The sequence below is a fragment of the Mus pahari genome, chromosome 3 (assembly GCF_900095145.1).
Source record: "Mus pahari chromosome 3, PAHARI_EIJ_v1.1, whole genome shotgun sequence".
In the NCBI taxonomy this organism is placed as follows: Eukaryota; Metazoa; Chordata; class Mammalia; order Rodentia; family Muridae; genus Mus; species Mus pahari.
This window is the reverse complement of record NC_034592.1, coordinates 145,851,007-145,863,761: the sequence shown is the minus strand read 5'-3', so window position 1 is coordinate 145,863,761 and position 12,755 is coordinate 145,851,007. Positions and strand designations below refer to the sequence as shown.

Genomic DNA, 12,755 nt, shown 5'->3' with positions numbered 1-12,755 from the left:
GGGGGGGGGGAGGGCTGGGACTCACCTTCCTTCTTCATGCCAGCCCGGAAGCACTTCTTAAGCCGGCAGTAACGACACTGGTTCCTCTTATCTTTGTCTACCACGCATTGTCGGCTAAACCTGGAGAGGACATAGGATGGTTGGATGGAGGAGAAACAGCCCCTTCTTCTTGGGACAGAATCAGGACCTGGCTGTCAGTCACCCCTCCTCCCCAGCCTCCCTGCTCCATGTTTGCACCCCAGGAGTGCTAATGTCAATTGGAAGCCAGAGGGGTCTGAAAGTCCATTTTGTCCCACTTGACAGGAAACTGAAGCCCAGAAAGGTGGCATGTGACTTTCGTCACTCAGCTGATTGGCAGTGGAGCTGAATGGAAAAACCTTAGTGTCTGGGGTGCCAGCTATTTCTACCATATCCTGTGAGAGCCCACAGCCCTTAGCATGCACCTGGCTATGGCCTAGAGTCAGTAATGGGTCCACAACAGGTAAAGGCAAGGTTATGAGAGGTGAGGCGTGGATTTCAGTACTGACTCAAGCATTCATTGGCTTCGGGTAAACGCTTAGCCCTCCAAGACATAAAACAGGGATAATGATTGTTACCATGTCAGAAGGTTATTGGCAGGTGACAACATTATAGTACAGGCTTGTCATGGGGCAATGTCTCAGTCAACTGAAATAGGAACTAGGGCCAATGCCTTGTTAGGACCTAGAAAAGGAGCAGTCTGGAGGCTGATCCTATCCTCTGTAAGGTTGTTAGACAGATGGAAAATTAGCTGCTCCCACCTGAATCCACAGATGCTGAGAAACCAGACTGACCTTGACTGTCTAGAAGGGCAGATGCCTCAAGATGGACCCTCAGAGGACATGAATCTCAATATACCCATGTCCCAGATGAGAAAGTTAAGGCCCGAGCTGGTTCCTCACCTGCAGGAGTACATGTGGTTTTTCCTCACACTCCTCCTGAAGAACCCCTTGCAGCCATCACAGCTCGAGGCTCCGTAGTGTTTGCCGGTGGCCCGATCACCACAGATGGCGCACAGGGCACTGACGCCCAGGCTGTTGGATGAATTGAGGTTGGCACCTTCAGATGGGGATGTGTCTGCACCGAAAGAGGGTGAATGAGGATCCAGGAGGGGTAGAGAGTTAAACAAACCACAGACACGCCTGAGACTCAGAGCAGGCCACCAGAGCTGGGGGCTATGTCCTGTTCCTCTCAGTGTCAGGTAGCTTTTGGAGTCTCGGTTTCCGGTCTATAAATCAGAACCAACTCTACTGCTGATCTCCTGGGGCACTGGCAAGGGCTTGTTTCAGCTTCCCTAGGAAGAGGTGCAGCCCTCACCATCACCGTCATTTACAGACTCCTCGTTAGAAGCTACGGGGACAGTGACTACCCAGCCACTTTGTCATCAGAAAAAACTGGACCAGAGGGACCTGAGCTTAGCCCCTAGACTCCACAGAACCTCCCAGAGAGTGGAAAGATATAAGCTAAGCACATTCTCTCTTTGCCTCTGGAGTGGATGCTGACAGAGTTGCCAGCCACATCTGGGTAGATGTGGGAGCCTCTTATCACCATTTCCAGAAGCCATCTCCCCATCCAAGTGTGAGGAGGACAGACTCAAAACCTCTGGCTAAGGAGATTTCAACTTGTGTGCCAAAAGTCCTGGGCATTTGGACTGGTGCCGCCCTTAACTCACTCTGGTCTTGGACCAGCTCCTTTTCCTAGCCCCAGTCTCCCCATCTGCAAAGGGATCAGTTTAACTGGTTTGGCTGGTTTTAGAAATATATGTGTATATATATTTTAACACACACACACACACACACACACACACACACACACACACACACACACCCCGAAAGATTGTACTTTCTCTAAAAGCAAATCTTCCAACACATATACACTCTTTAGAAAATCTCATCACCCGGAAGGTAAAGGCAGGAAGATCAAGAGAGAGTTCAAGGCCAGACTCAGCTAAATAGTAAGTTCCAAGTCAGTTTGGGCTGCCTGAGACCTTGTCTGAAAGAAAGAAAGAAAGAAAGAAAGAAAGAAAGAAAGAAAGAAAGAAAGAAAGAAAGAAAGAGAGAGAGAGAGAGAGAGAGAGAGAGAGAGAGAGANAGAGAGAGAGAGAGAGAGAGAGAGAGAGAGAGAGAGAGAGAGAGAGAGAGAGAAAGAGAACAAAAAACCACCCTTCAGAGATGACTGAACTCTAAAATTATTTCTCTCAAAACAAAAGTCCATGCATGTATGCAACACACACACCACACACACACACACACGCACGCATGCACACACGCGCACACACACATACACACACACACACACACACACACACACACACACACACACACAGAGGGCATTTCCCATAGAAACTTAGCCCTTGGGTTCCTAGGGGAATGTCCTATTGCAAACTGGAGAGGGCTGTGGCACGCTGAAGCAGAGACTCTTAAGCGTCATAGAGTTGGATCGAATGCCCTCCGTTCTTGTGGCACTGGATGATTTCTTGTCGTTTCCCCCCTCCACCTGTCAGACAGAGCATCATCATCTCCCGGAGCTGTCCATAGTGGGTGAGTCAGTCAGCCGGAAGTGCTTGGCATACAATAAGTTCTAGAACTATCTGTGATTTGAACACTTCTCTGCAGAAGAGAACTCCCCCAGCAGGTGTGTGGCAGCTGTTCCTCATTTCTGCTGTCTTCTGGCTGAACCATCCCTAGGATTTCTGAGTGTTCAGAGCAGAGCCCCCTCCGGCTGGTGAATTATTCCCAAGGCAGGGATAATCGTTAAGCTTCATTGGCTCTTTCTCCCTCAGCCTCTCCTCCCTTGACCCCCATGGAGAGCTGAGCCCGCAACTTGGGCAGAGGCCAGCGAGAGTCCCCTTGCTGGGCAGCATAGGCCCCCTGAGGTCAGCAGGCCACTTCCATTTCCCAGTTAAGAACACTGAGGCTCAAAGAGAACAAGGGACTTGTCCAGCATCGTTACACTGCTGCCAGGCAGAGGGACTGGGTTTATGGCTTAGTGTACTGTGCCCTAGCCATGTTACCCTTGCCTGGGGTTCTGTGAGGACTTTAAAAACAAGACCCTTCTGATGTTTCTGGATCGGGGATGGAATGTGGGGACAGATATCCTTAACATCTTCTAGCCATTAGCTCAGGATGGGTCCCCAATCACTTTGGAGGACAGCCTCCTATAACCTCAACTCTCAGAGCTCTGTGAACTCCAGAAGAGCATACGGACCCTTCTGACATATGCCGAGTCCTGGAGACCACCCATATAGGGACCAGGATCAAGCAAGTACAAGGAAAGCCCTTGTAAACCTTGTAAACAGCGTATACGCTGTTCTCCCTGTCCGTGTTTTATAGATGAAGAAACTGAGGCTGGGGAGGAGGGGTGTTTTTCAGAGCTGGGGGTGACTGATGTGTCTTCAGGACACTTAATCAAATGCTCCACCTCAGGTACAGGAGCACAGAACTCCTAGATATTGAAGAGGCTGTGTGGTAGTCAGGAGTGTGACAGCAAGTACTATCCCTGTGTGTGTGGGGGGGGAGGGGGGGTCACGTGCTACCATCTCTGGGCAGAAGCAACTTGTTCGCCCTGAACACTTCCCTGAGTACCCCCTCTGAAACACCCATGGCCAGCAAGGCTGGGGTAAAGAAACCCATTTCCATACTGCACAAGAGACAAAGAAGGGGGTAGTGTACCCAGGGTCACATGGTACTTGGCAAGAGATACTAGGGGCAAGCAGCGGGGGAGGGGAGCTGGGGGACTGACCATGGACAGAGCCCACACGCTGCCTCCTCTTTCTAGCTAGATTGAGAGCCCACACAGCTTTCCAGGCCTAAGCCTTGCATTCTGACAGGAAGAGGGAGCGTCGCGGATGGAAGGTGGTGGCAGGCCAGCCTCCGCCAAGTGGCATCTCTCTGTTGCTAGCCTTGAACCTGGTCCCGTCCCTTCCAGAAACTTCCCACCCTCCAGGACACCTGCCTTCTCAACCCTCTGGCAAAGGAGACACCCTCCACCCCGCAGACATAGACTCAGCGATGTGGGAGCAGATGTTCGAAGGATGGTGGCACAGGGACAACAGAGACACAAAACACACAAGCTGCTGCCGCAGATCCCAAGTTCTGGTAGAGAGTCACAGTGAAGACTCTCACAACATAACCCCAGCGCTTTAGAAGGCTGGGTCAAAGGGCCTCGAGTTCCAGGCTAGCCTGGGGGTATGTTCTAAGTTTAGGAACACATACGCCCTGTATTAAAAAAAAAGCAAAAACAAAAACAACAAACAAACAAACAAACAAAACCAGGCTGGGTCTGGTGGGCGCGAGCCTTTAATCTTGGCATTTGGGAAGCAGAGGCAGGTGGAACTCTTGAGTTTGAGGACAGCCTGGTCTCTGTAGTGAGTTTCAGGACAGCTAGAGCCACATAGAGACCCTGTCTCAAAAATAAATAAATAAATAAATAAATAAATAAATAAATAAATAAATAAAACAAAAAGAGCCCTCTCAAATGGCACTACACAATCTTGTACACCAGAGAGCGGTGCCTAATAGCACAGGGGCTATATACACAAATCAAAGGCAAAATGCCATCCAGGGCCACCAGGCAGAAAGCACAGGGTATGTCCACATTTACAAGTATATCTGTCACCCCACATTTACAGACACTATACATACACATATGTATTCAAACCAAACCAACCAACCAAACAAAACCAAAACCAAACCAAAAACCAAAAACCAAATGATCCTGGAGACAGAACTATAGACCATTCGATGCCTACAGACAAAGCTGGGACACAAACTCAAAAGGGGGACCAGGCACACAGCTGTATCGCATTCACCGTGCCTCTCATACACTTACAAGGACACCCAGGACCGTACGTGTAAACGCACACCGCTATGTTGGCCTTTTAGACAGGAAGCCGGAAAATTCTACTTTTCTCCTGAACTCCAGTTTCCCAAAGTCTGAAACGCAGCTGTGCCTCCTGTCACCATCGCTAGAGACAAGACAGACTTTTTGTTGCTTGCACATAAAAGGGTCCAGGGGCCTGAAGATAGAGCCATGTTGGTTGGATAGGATTGATCTCTACAGCTACCCAGAGGAAACTCACTATCGCCGCCCCATTTCCTTAACATGGTAACCAGGACAGCGTAAGACCCCCGGGGCCTAAGTAGGAAGGGTCTGGGTAATTTTTCTGTTGGAAATCCACCTCTACAGGCCTCGGTCACCCAGAATGCCTCTGGCCACCGTACGAAGAAGGCCCACTTGCTTCGCCTGGCAACACCTGTACGAGCCTATAGGACCAACCTACGATTCTTCGCATTTCCCCTCCCATCCCAAAGTTCAGTGCCAAAGATCCGCTCCATACCTCGGCCCAACTGCCCCCACCTACCATTGCCCATGGTCAACACCTGCACATTTTCAAACTCCAGGGTGGTGTAGGCTGGGTCCAGGGCAGCGCTGTAGTCGGCCATATCCATGCCGGCAAGGGTTTTAGAGAGTCGCATTCTCCCCTACCCAAGCCTCAGCCCCCTGTCCTGCCCGGCCCAGGATGCCACCCAAGCCCCTGGGCTGAGCCCCAGCCCCCCGTCCCCGCCCTCCTCCTGCCTCCTCCCAGGTCCCTTCTCTGCCTTCCTCTCTTTCAAACTGTCCTCTGGGAGACTCAGCCTGGCGTCCTGGCCTAGCCTCTGCAGAGGGTGGAGGCTCTGCGGGGAGGGGTGGGAGTTAATGGTTAATCACCCCCGGTGCTGGGTAGGCTGGGCGGAGCCACGAGGATTTGGCTGTTTGTTGGTTTCTGACTGACACCTGGGGTACTAATTACAACTGTTGCCCCCCCCCCCCACCTCCCACTCATTAATAGTCACTTACCAATCTTCCAAGGCAGGCACCCAACAGGACTGGTATTGGTTGGACCCTTGCCTCAGCGGCCCCCAAGTCTCACCAAGGTGAACAACCCAGCTGACACTGGCAAGCCTACCACTATGAAGCCCTAAGCCAATCACTTCCCAAATCATTGACTTCCATCCTCAATTCGAGATAAAGCTGTCCTGGGTCGATTGAACTGGAAATCTAACACCCAAGCCCATGCTTGGATCTTTCAGATCCTTGCTGAAGAGGATTTTTCTGGTTCCCTTCTGGTTTGTCACGTGCTTTGGGAATTGCTGGGACTCACCCCACAGGTCCCTTCCCTGGCCCCTGATATCTCTTGGTTGCTCCAGCAGAACCATGGATGGTTTCCTGTCATACTGAATGCTTGCACAGCGCATACCCCTCCCAGGACAGTCACAGACAAGATCTGCAGCCCATAGACCTGGGCTTCCGCTCAGGCACCTGCCCCCTGATAACTGTGACTCTCCTCCCAAGCCTCAGTTTCCATCTCGTAGAGTGCATGGGGCAATCTGAAAGGGTAGTTTGGATAATACATAAGATCTAAAAATAACTCAAGGTGCGTTGGCTAATGCCTCACCCCCAGACCATCATTTTGTCTTGCTATGGAGCCCAGGTTGGGCTCAAATTCTTGACACTACTGCCTCAGCCTTCCAAGAGCTGGAACTAACAGGAATGTGCCACCATGCCCAACTAATTCCTCTTCTCATTTTAGGGTCCCCCTTCCCTTTTGCCTCCCTGTTTCTTTCTATTCCCTTTGGGGTGGAATTCTCTGCATGGTTCAACACCCATTCCATTCTTTTAAAGGGTTGCTTTTTGTTTTTTAAATACACTATCTGTTTGAGTGTTTTGCCTGCATGTATGTCTGTGTACCACATGCATACCTGGTGCCTATGGAGGCCAGAAGAGGGTGTTGGATCCCCTGGAATTGGAGTTACAGACAGTTGTGAGCTGCCATGTGGGTGCTGGGAATTAAACTCTGGTCCTCTGGAAAAGCAGCCATTGCTCTTAACCGCTGAGCCATTTCTCAGCCCTGCCCCTACCCTTTTTTAGCCTTTAAAACCCTTTTTCATTAAATGTTCATTTCATTGTCTACATCCTTTATAAGGTTTGACTCTGGACCCGTCCCTCTGTGCAGTCCCCCTTGGTGTTCTCAGTTGACACTTTCGAGACTCCCACTAGCTGGGGAAAGGAAGGCACAGAAGGCCGAGTGTGAGGGCAGGAGCTTAAGAAGCTTCTGGGCCTGTCTTGCTCAGCTGGTTGAAAGAGCAATTCAGAGGGCATGGTAACAACACAGAGCAAGACTGAGAAACAGAGTGAATGAATTCACAGATGAGTGAATGAACCAGAAAAGTCAGTGACTAGGAGACCAGGTGAATTACTGAGTGAATGACTGAAACTCATGAATATGTAAAAGGGTGAATGAGTGAGTGAATGAATGAATGATCATGTGAATGAGTAAGTGAATGAATGAGTGAATAAGTGAGTGAATGAATGAGTGAATGAGTGAGTGAATGAGTGAGTGAATGAATGAGTGAATGAGTGAATGGATGTGTAGATGAGCTTTAACACCATAGTGCTACCATCAGAAGCCCTGTTTCTGTACTTTATTATGTCCCTTCCATCCTGTCCCTAGAGACAAGATGGTGGAAGGCAATCGTGGGAAAGAAAGATATTAGACTCAGGGGCCAGTGCCCTGAGTTTAGAAACTCTCTCTGGGGCCCGCAGGATGGCTCGACAGGCAATGGCATTTGCCTGGCAAGCTTGGTGATCTGAGTCTGACCTGGTGTGCCCTGCTCTGTCATGGACACTCGCACATGATTAAACACAATTTCTATCACTCTTCAAGTGGATTTGTGGTATTCATTTCTTCTCTGGGCAACTTGCATCACTGTGGGGAAAGATTCCATGCTCATCCTTTGTTTCTTGGTTGAAGGGAGAGGAAAGATTGGAGCTTGCAGCTGACACCTTAAGATCCCTAAAAGGTCTGAGATTGACTTCGGACCTTTTCAGGCCCTTTCTGGCTCCACTTAGCAAAGGGCTAGGTTGGGTGGAAAGGGACAGCAGGTGACAAGCCACCCACAGCCACTCTACAGCATTTTGCGTATCTGTCCTGTTCCCTGGAAAAGGCACAGTTCCACCATTCTCCAAGCGGAATGTGACTGTTAGCCAGTCAGAGTTTTATTAGGGCAGCAATCCAATGAGTCTTTTTATGGATGATGATGTAGAATCCACTAAATACAATCTGTGATGAACTAGAGTTGGCCAGGACACATCACGTATAGACAGAGCTATCAAGAGGAAAAGGGAGCTCCTGTGAGAAGAGTTGCTAGGTACACAAACCCTGGCACACATGGAGTGTTGCAGGCCCCACACCCATGTCCCACCCTGTCACGACTCATGCACTGCAACCTACCCATTCATGGATCATAAACTGCATAACTGTCTCATTCATAATTCCCTTCACCTTCAGCTGACTCCAAGCAGTAGCCTCCCAAAAGTCCTCCTTGGCCTACGGAGGTCACACCTGTGTGCTCTAATGGTCCTGGAGTCTGGGACAAGCGATTTGAGTGTTCCTGAACCCACAGAAGGAGAGAACCAACCCTTAAGCATAGCCCTCTGACTTCAGCAAGATCATATCCGCCCTCAATCTACATCTCTATCTCTGTGCCCACCCCACCCCACCTCTCTATAATAAATATAAATAATAATAAATAATAAATAGGTTTTTTATTTAAAAACAATAGAAGGGGGCTGGCGAGATGGCTCAGCGGATAAGAGCACTGACTGCTCTTCCGAAGGTCCTGAGTTCAAATCCCAGCAACCACATGGTGGCTCACAACCACCCATGAGATCTGATGCCCTCTTCTGGTGTGTCTGAAGACAGCTCCAGTGTACTTACATATAACGATGAATAAACCTTAAAAAAAAAAACAAAAACAAAAAACAATAGAAGGGTTCTGGAGAGATGGCTCAGTGGGTAAAGTGCTTGTCACATAAGCACAAGGATCTGAGTTCAAATCTTTGGCATCTACATGAAAAACTTGGCATGGCTTATATGTTTCTAATCTCAGTAATAGGAGGCAGAGACAGGGGGCGGGGGGTCTCAAGGCTCACACACCATTCAACCTAAGCAAGCGGTGAGCTCCAGGTTCAGCGAGAAGCCCTGTCCATAAGCAAAGTGGAAAGTGGTAGAGGAGAGCACAGATGTCAGATCCATGTACACATACACATGCACATGCGTACTCAACCTACACATACAGATGCACACAGCCATACAAGCTAAATCACAGCATATGAACGCACATCATGCTAGTATTATTCCTGACCTCAGCATGCTCAAATTGGGTTATGTATTCAAGATGGGATTTACTGGGTTACCCAACCCGGCCTTGAGTTCCTGGGCTCAAGCAATCCCTCTGCCTCAGCCTTCTGAGAGCTGGGGCACAGGCAAACACCACTTGTCTGGCCATTATACCGTACACTCCCTTGACTCCTTAACAACATTAATCTTACAACAAGACAGCTAGTTACATAGCACTCCCACGGTGGCATACGTAATCTGAAGATGACTAAAAATACAGCGGGCCGGTGTATGGGTCATATGCAAATGCAGCAGTCACTCATAACAAGTACCTGTGAATTTGACTATCTGAGGAGGGTGGGGGGCCCCCCACCCCTTACGGCTGCCCAGAGATGCGGTGTGTGACAGTAGTGATTGTCACCATTGGTCGGTAACTCCTGGCTCCCCTGACCATGTGATCTTTGGGAATTAGAACCCCTAGTCTGGGGAGCACCTAGGTAGGGCATTTCCCAGTCTTGACTCCATCGATGTAGATTGTTCGTCTCTCTAACCTTTCTCCTTGAGCTGTCAAGCCCCAGATCAAAGGGTAACAGCCCCTGGAAGAGCCGAATTTAGAGCTCGCATGGAGACCTAACTCCTTCATCTTGCAGATGGAGAAGGAACTTGAGCAGGGAAGAAGATGGTCCGAAGAGGTGGCAGCTAGCCAAGAGGTAGGCAGAGAGCTCACATCCCTGCTGTGAACAGGGGTTTAGGGTCCTGCCACATTGGGCCATCTCCTTCTCCCTGGCTCGTTCTCTCTGAGACCAGGTCTCATGTAGCCAAGGATGACTTTAATTTCTGATCCTCCCACTTCCACCTTCTGAGGGCTAGGATTGCAGATATGTGCCCACCAGCTCTGGTTCCCGAGTTAACCCAGGGCTTCACAAATGCTAGCTAAGCCCTGTACTGACTGAGCTACATCCTCAGCCCCTCAACCAAACTGCGGTACTAGTATTTTGCTATGGAAGCATGCTTTCTGCCTCATGATAAGAATCCGACCGTCACTCTTCTCATGTTTTTCTGAAGTCCAGGGTATCCTCACTTTCTAAGACCAAATGGAGACTCAGTGACGTAAACAACCTGGAAGCCATGAAGCACGTAACAGAAGAGTCTGCCATTTGGCCCGAGGCTGACTATGGGATCGAGGGTCCCTCCCTCTGTGTTGCCCCCACACCCGGGGTCACTGGAATAACTACAGAATCCTGGAGGTTGGGTCTGGCTCCAGCTGGTTTCCCTATCTCCATACGGCAGGGGTGTTGTCATGAACCTGAATAGACTCAGCTCTGTATCTGGCCCCAGTGCAGGTCTAGAGGCATTCTACAGCCCTCTAGTCACCTGGGGCCCCCTGGGGCCCCCTGGCGCCTTAGCTTCTCCTCTCAGAGCTCACCTCGCTTCTATCTCCCCTCCTTCCTCCCCCACCTACCACCCAGAGTGCAGTGCAGGGGAAACCTGCACTTATCAAGACAAAGAACAAAAGTCGTGGGGGCAAGAAGCCAAGAGTCATGTCTACTCTGGGGTAGGGCCTTCAGCTTCGCCCCTTTGAAATTTCAAATTCCAGTTTGTGGACAAAGTCCTAACTATCTCACAATATAGGTCCCCAACTGCTGACCAAACTCCAGTCCAAGCAGCCACCTGGCCTGGGACCGGCCTGGCTTTGCCGTTTCCTTTGGCAGCTCCCAAGACCTGAGGATAGGAGTCCTGGGCAGCTGGGACCTGCCAGGCCATCCTGCATCTCCCATGGGGCTCACGACCCAGGGACCCCTGTTCCTCTCTGAGAGGACCACCTCTTCCTGAAGCTGGAACCCGATACTTGTCGGTGCCAACAACTGAAACCAGGTGGGTACCCTCTCTGGACCTTTCTGCTCCTTTTTGAGCTCCTGTCCCTTCTCCATCCCACCATGGCTAAGTCCCATCAAGACCTCCTGGAACTTCAGACTGGAGAAGACATCTTCCTAAGTTACCCGCAGGGCAAATGGAGACCCTGGGTCCCTCAAGTGAAGGGTACTTGCTGCATGCTGGGAGTTGGGCCAAAGACTTGAGACCTCTCACCAAGCCCAGAGAGGAGAAGGGACTTGCTTCAAGCTAATTAGTGGTGGCATGTGAACTCTTTCTTAATAAAGGGGATCCTGTCGCTTTTCTACCCCACAGATTGTGGATGGTTGCATGTCGCTGCACTCAATGGCTATTGGCCACTAGCTTGCTCATTGACCACAGTATCTCAGAGAGGAAGATGAGAGTGTTGGGGGCTGAAGGCCAGCGGTTTTAGAAGGAAACATTTGTGTGGTTAACTGATAACTGGGCCCCATCCCTGGGGCCTCCAGTAGCTTCTTCTTCCCTCCCTGTCCTCAGTGTGATTAAGATGAACTTACCTGTCTGCTAATCATTGCTGAGCCTGTTGGTCTTGCTTTAAAAAATTAACTGGGCATGAGTTTGCGATTTGTCTCACCCCTAACCCCGAAAAGGCCCCGGGATGGGCAGGAGGCCTCCTGGGTTATGCAAGAGGCCATTGGCCTTTCCACACATGTCCAGCAGCCTGTGCTGCGCCCTCCGGAGGGGAGACTTTGCTCGAGAGTCAACAGCCTGCATGTGCCCTGCTCCAGGACCTGAGTATATTTGCTCTGTTACCACAGGGAGATAAAGGCAGCTGGAGACATCCGAAGGGGGATGTGAAGGGGGGGATGTGAAGCAGGGGCTTGTAGCGCCAACGTCCAAGCCAGGGAATCTTAGGGGACATGCAAACGGAGGCTTTTGGAGCTGGGTCCTGGGGTTCCCAGGAGCCCACAGAGGAGGGGGGTCACATGATGCCTTCTTAGGTGAGATCTTCATAGTTCATTTTCAAGCTAGGAAAGTGCTGGCCCAGACCCAGGAGATGGGAGATGGAGGCGGAGGAGGAATGCAGACTGTCCAAGGACAGGCTATACTAGATCGTCTGCTTCTCTTGGGACAGAGATGACAGGTCTTTTCCTCTAAGATCTCTGAGAACCACCAGAGGCCCAAGTCAGGGGATGTCATCTGTGTCCTGTAGGTCTCTGAGTTGTCCCAGCAGCAGGAATGTGAGGCAGGGGCACCTCCTAGCCTTGGTTATATGTCCTATCTCTGGAAGCATCCGGCACTTAGAGGCACACAGAAGCCAGAGCCCTTCCCGGACTGTCTGGACCCTCAGCTTCCATGTCCTCCCTATAAGTTGAGAAAAATGCCTAAGTTCTAATTTTCCCACAAGAACAAATGGCGCCAGAGACATGAATGGCGTGGACATCTGTGTCAGGAGCTTCGTTCATGAATTCTCACGCTGCTCCGATGCTGGACGTTTTCATGAGCGATTTGTTAAGACAGCTGGCCCAGAGAGGTTGAGTTCTGCACCCAAGCTCACACAGATGATAGGAAATAAGTTGTCCAGGACTCAGATTCAACCTAACTCCAGAAACTTGTTTTCCTGGTCCCGAGGTTACCCCATCCTTTCAAGACTTTCCCTGACCTAGCAACTGCTCAAGAGAAGCTGGCAGCATAGTGGCATGGAAGCAGCTCTGGGCAGACAGCA

At 50.4% G+C, this 12,755-nt stretch overlaps 1 protein-coding gene across 4 annotated transcripts in view; it reads right to left on the bottom strand.

Annotated features, from left to right (window-relative positions):
- Nucleotides 1-5,647, bottom strand: part of Hnf4a (hepatocyte nuclear factor 4 alpha) — a 25,487-nt gene extending 19,840 nt beyond the window's left edge. For 2 of the 4 annotated variants that reach the window (XM_021192289.2, XM_021192290.2), the window contains exons 1-3: nt 5,381-5,647; nt 921-1,095; nt 26-120 (exon numbers count right to left, since the gene is read on the bottom strand). In XM_021192289.2, coding sequence (XP_021047948.1) covers nt 26-120; nt 921-1,095; nt 5,381-5,495 — 385 coding nt within the window. In that variant the 5' untranslated portion in view covers nt 5,496-5,647. The remainder of the gene's footprint in view (nt 1-25; nt 121-920; nt 1,096-5,380) is intronic. The other 2 variants (XM_029536141.1, XM_029536142.1) reach the window with 1 other exon arrangement.
- Nucleotides 5,648-12,755: the final 7,108 nt, after the last annotated feature.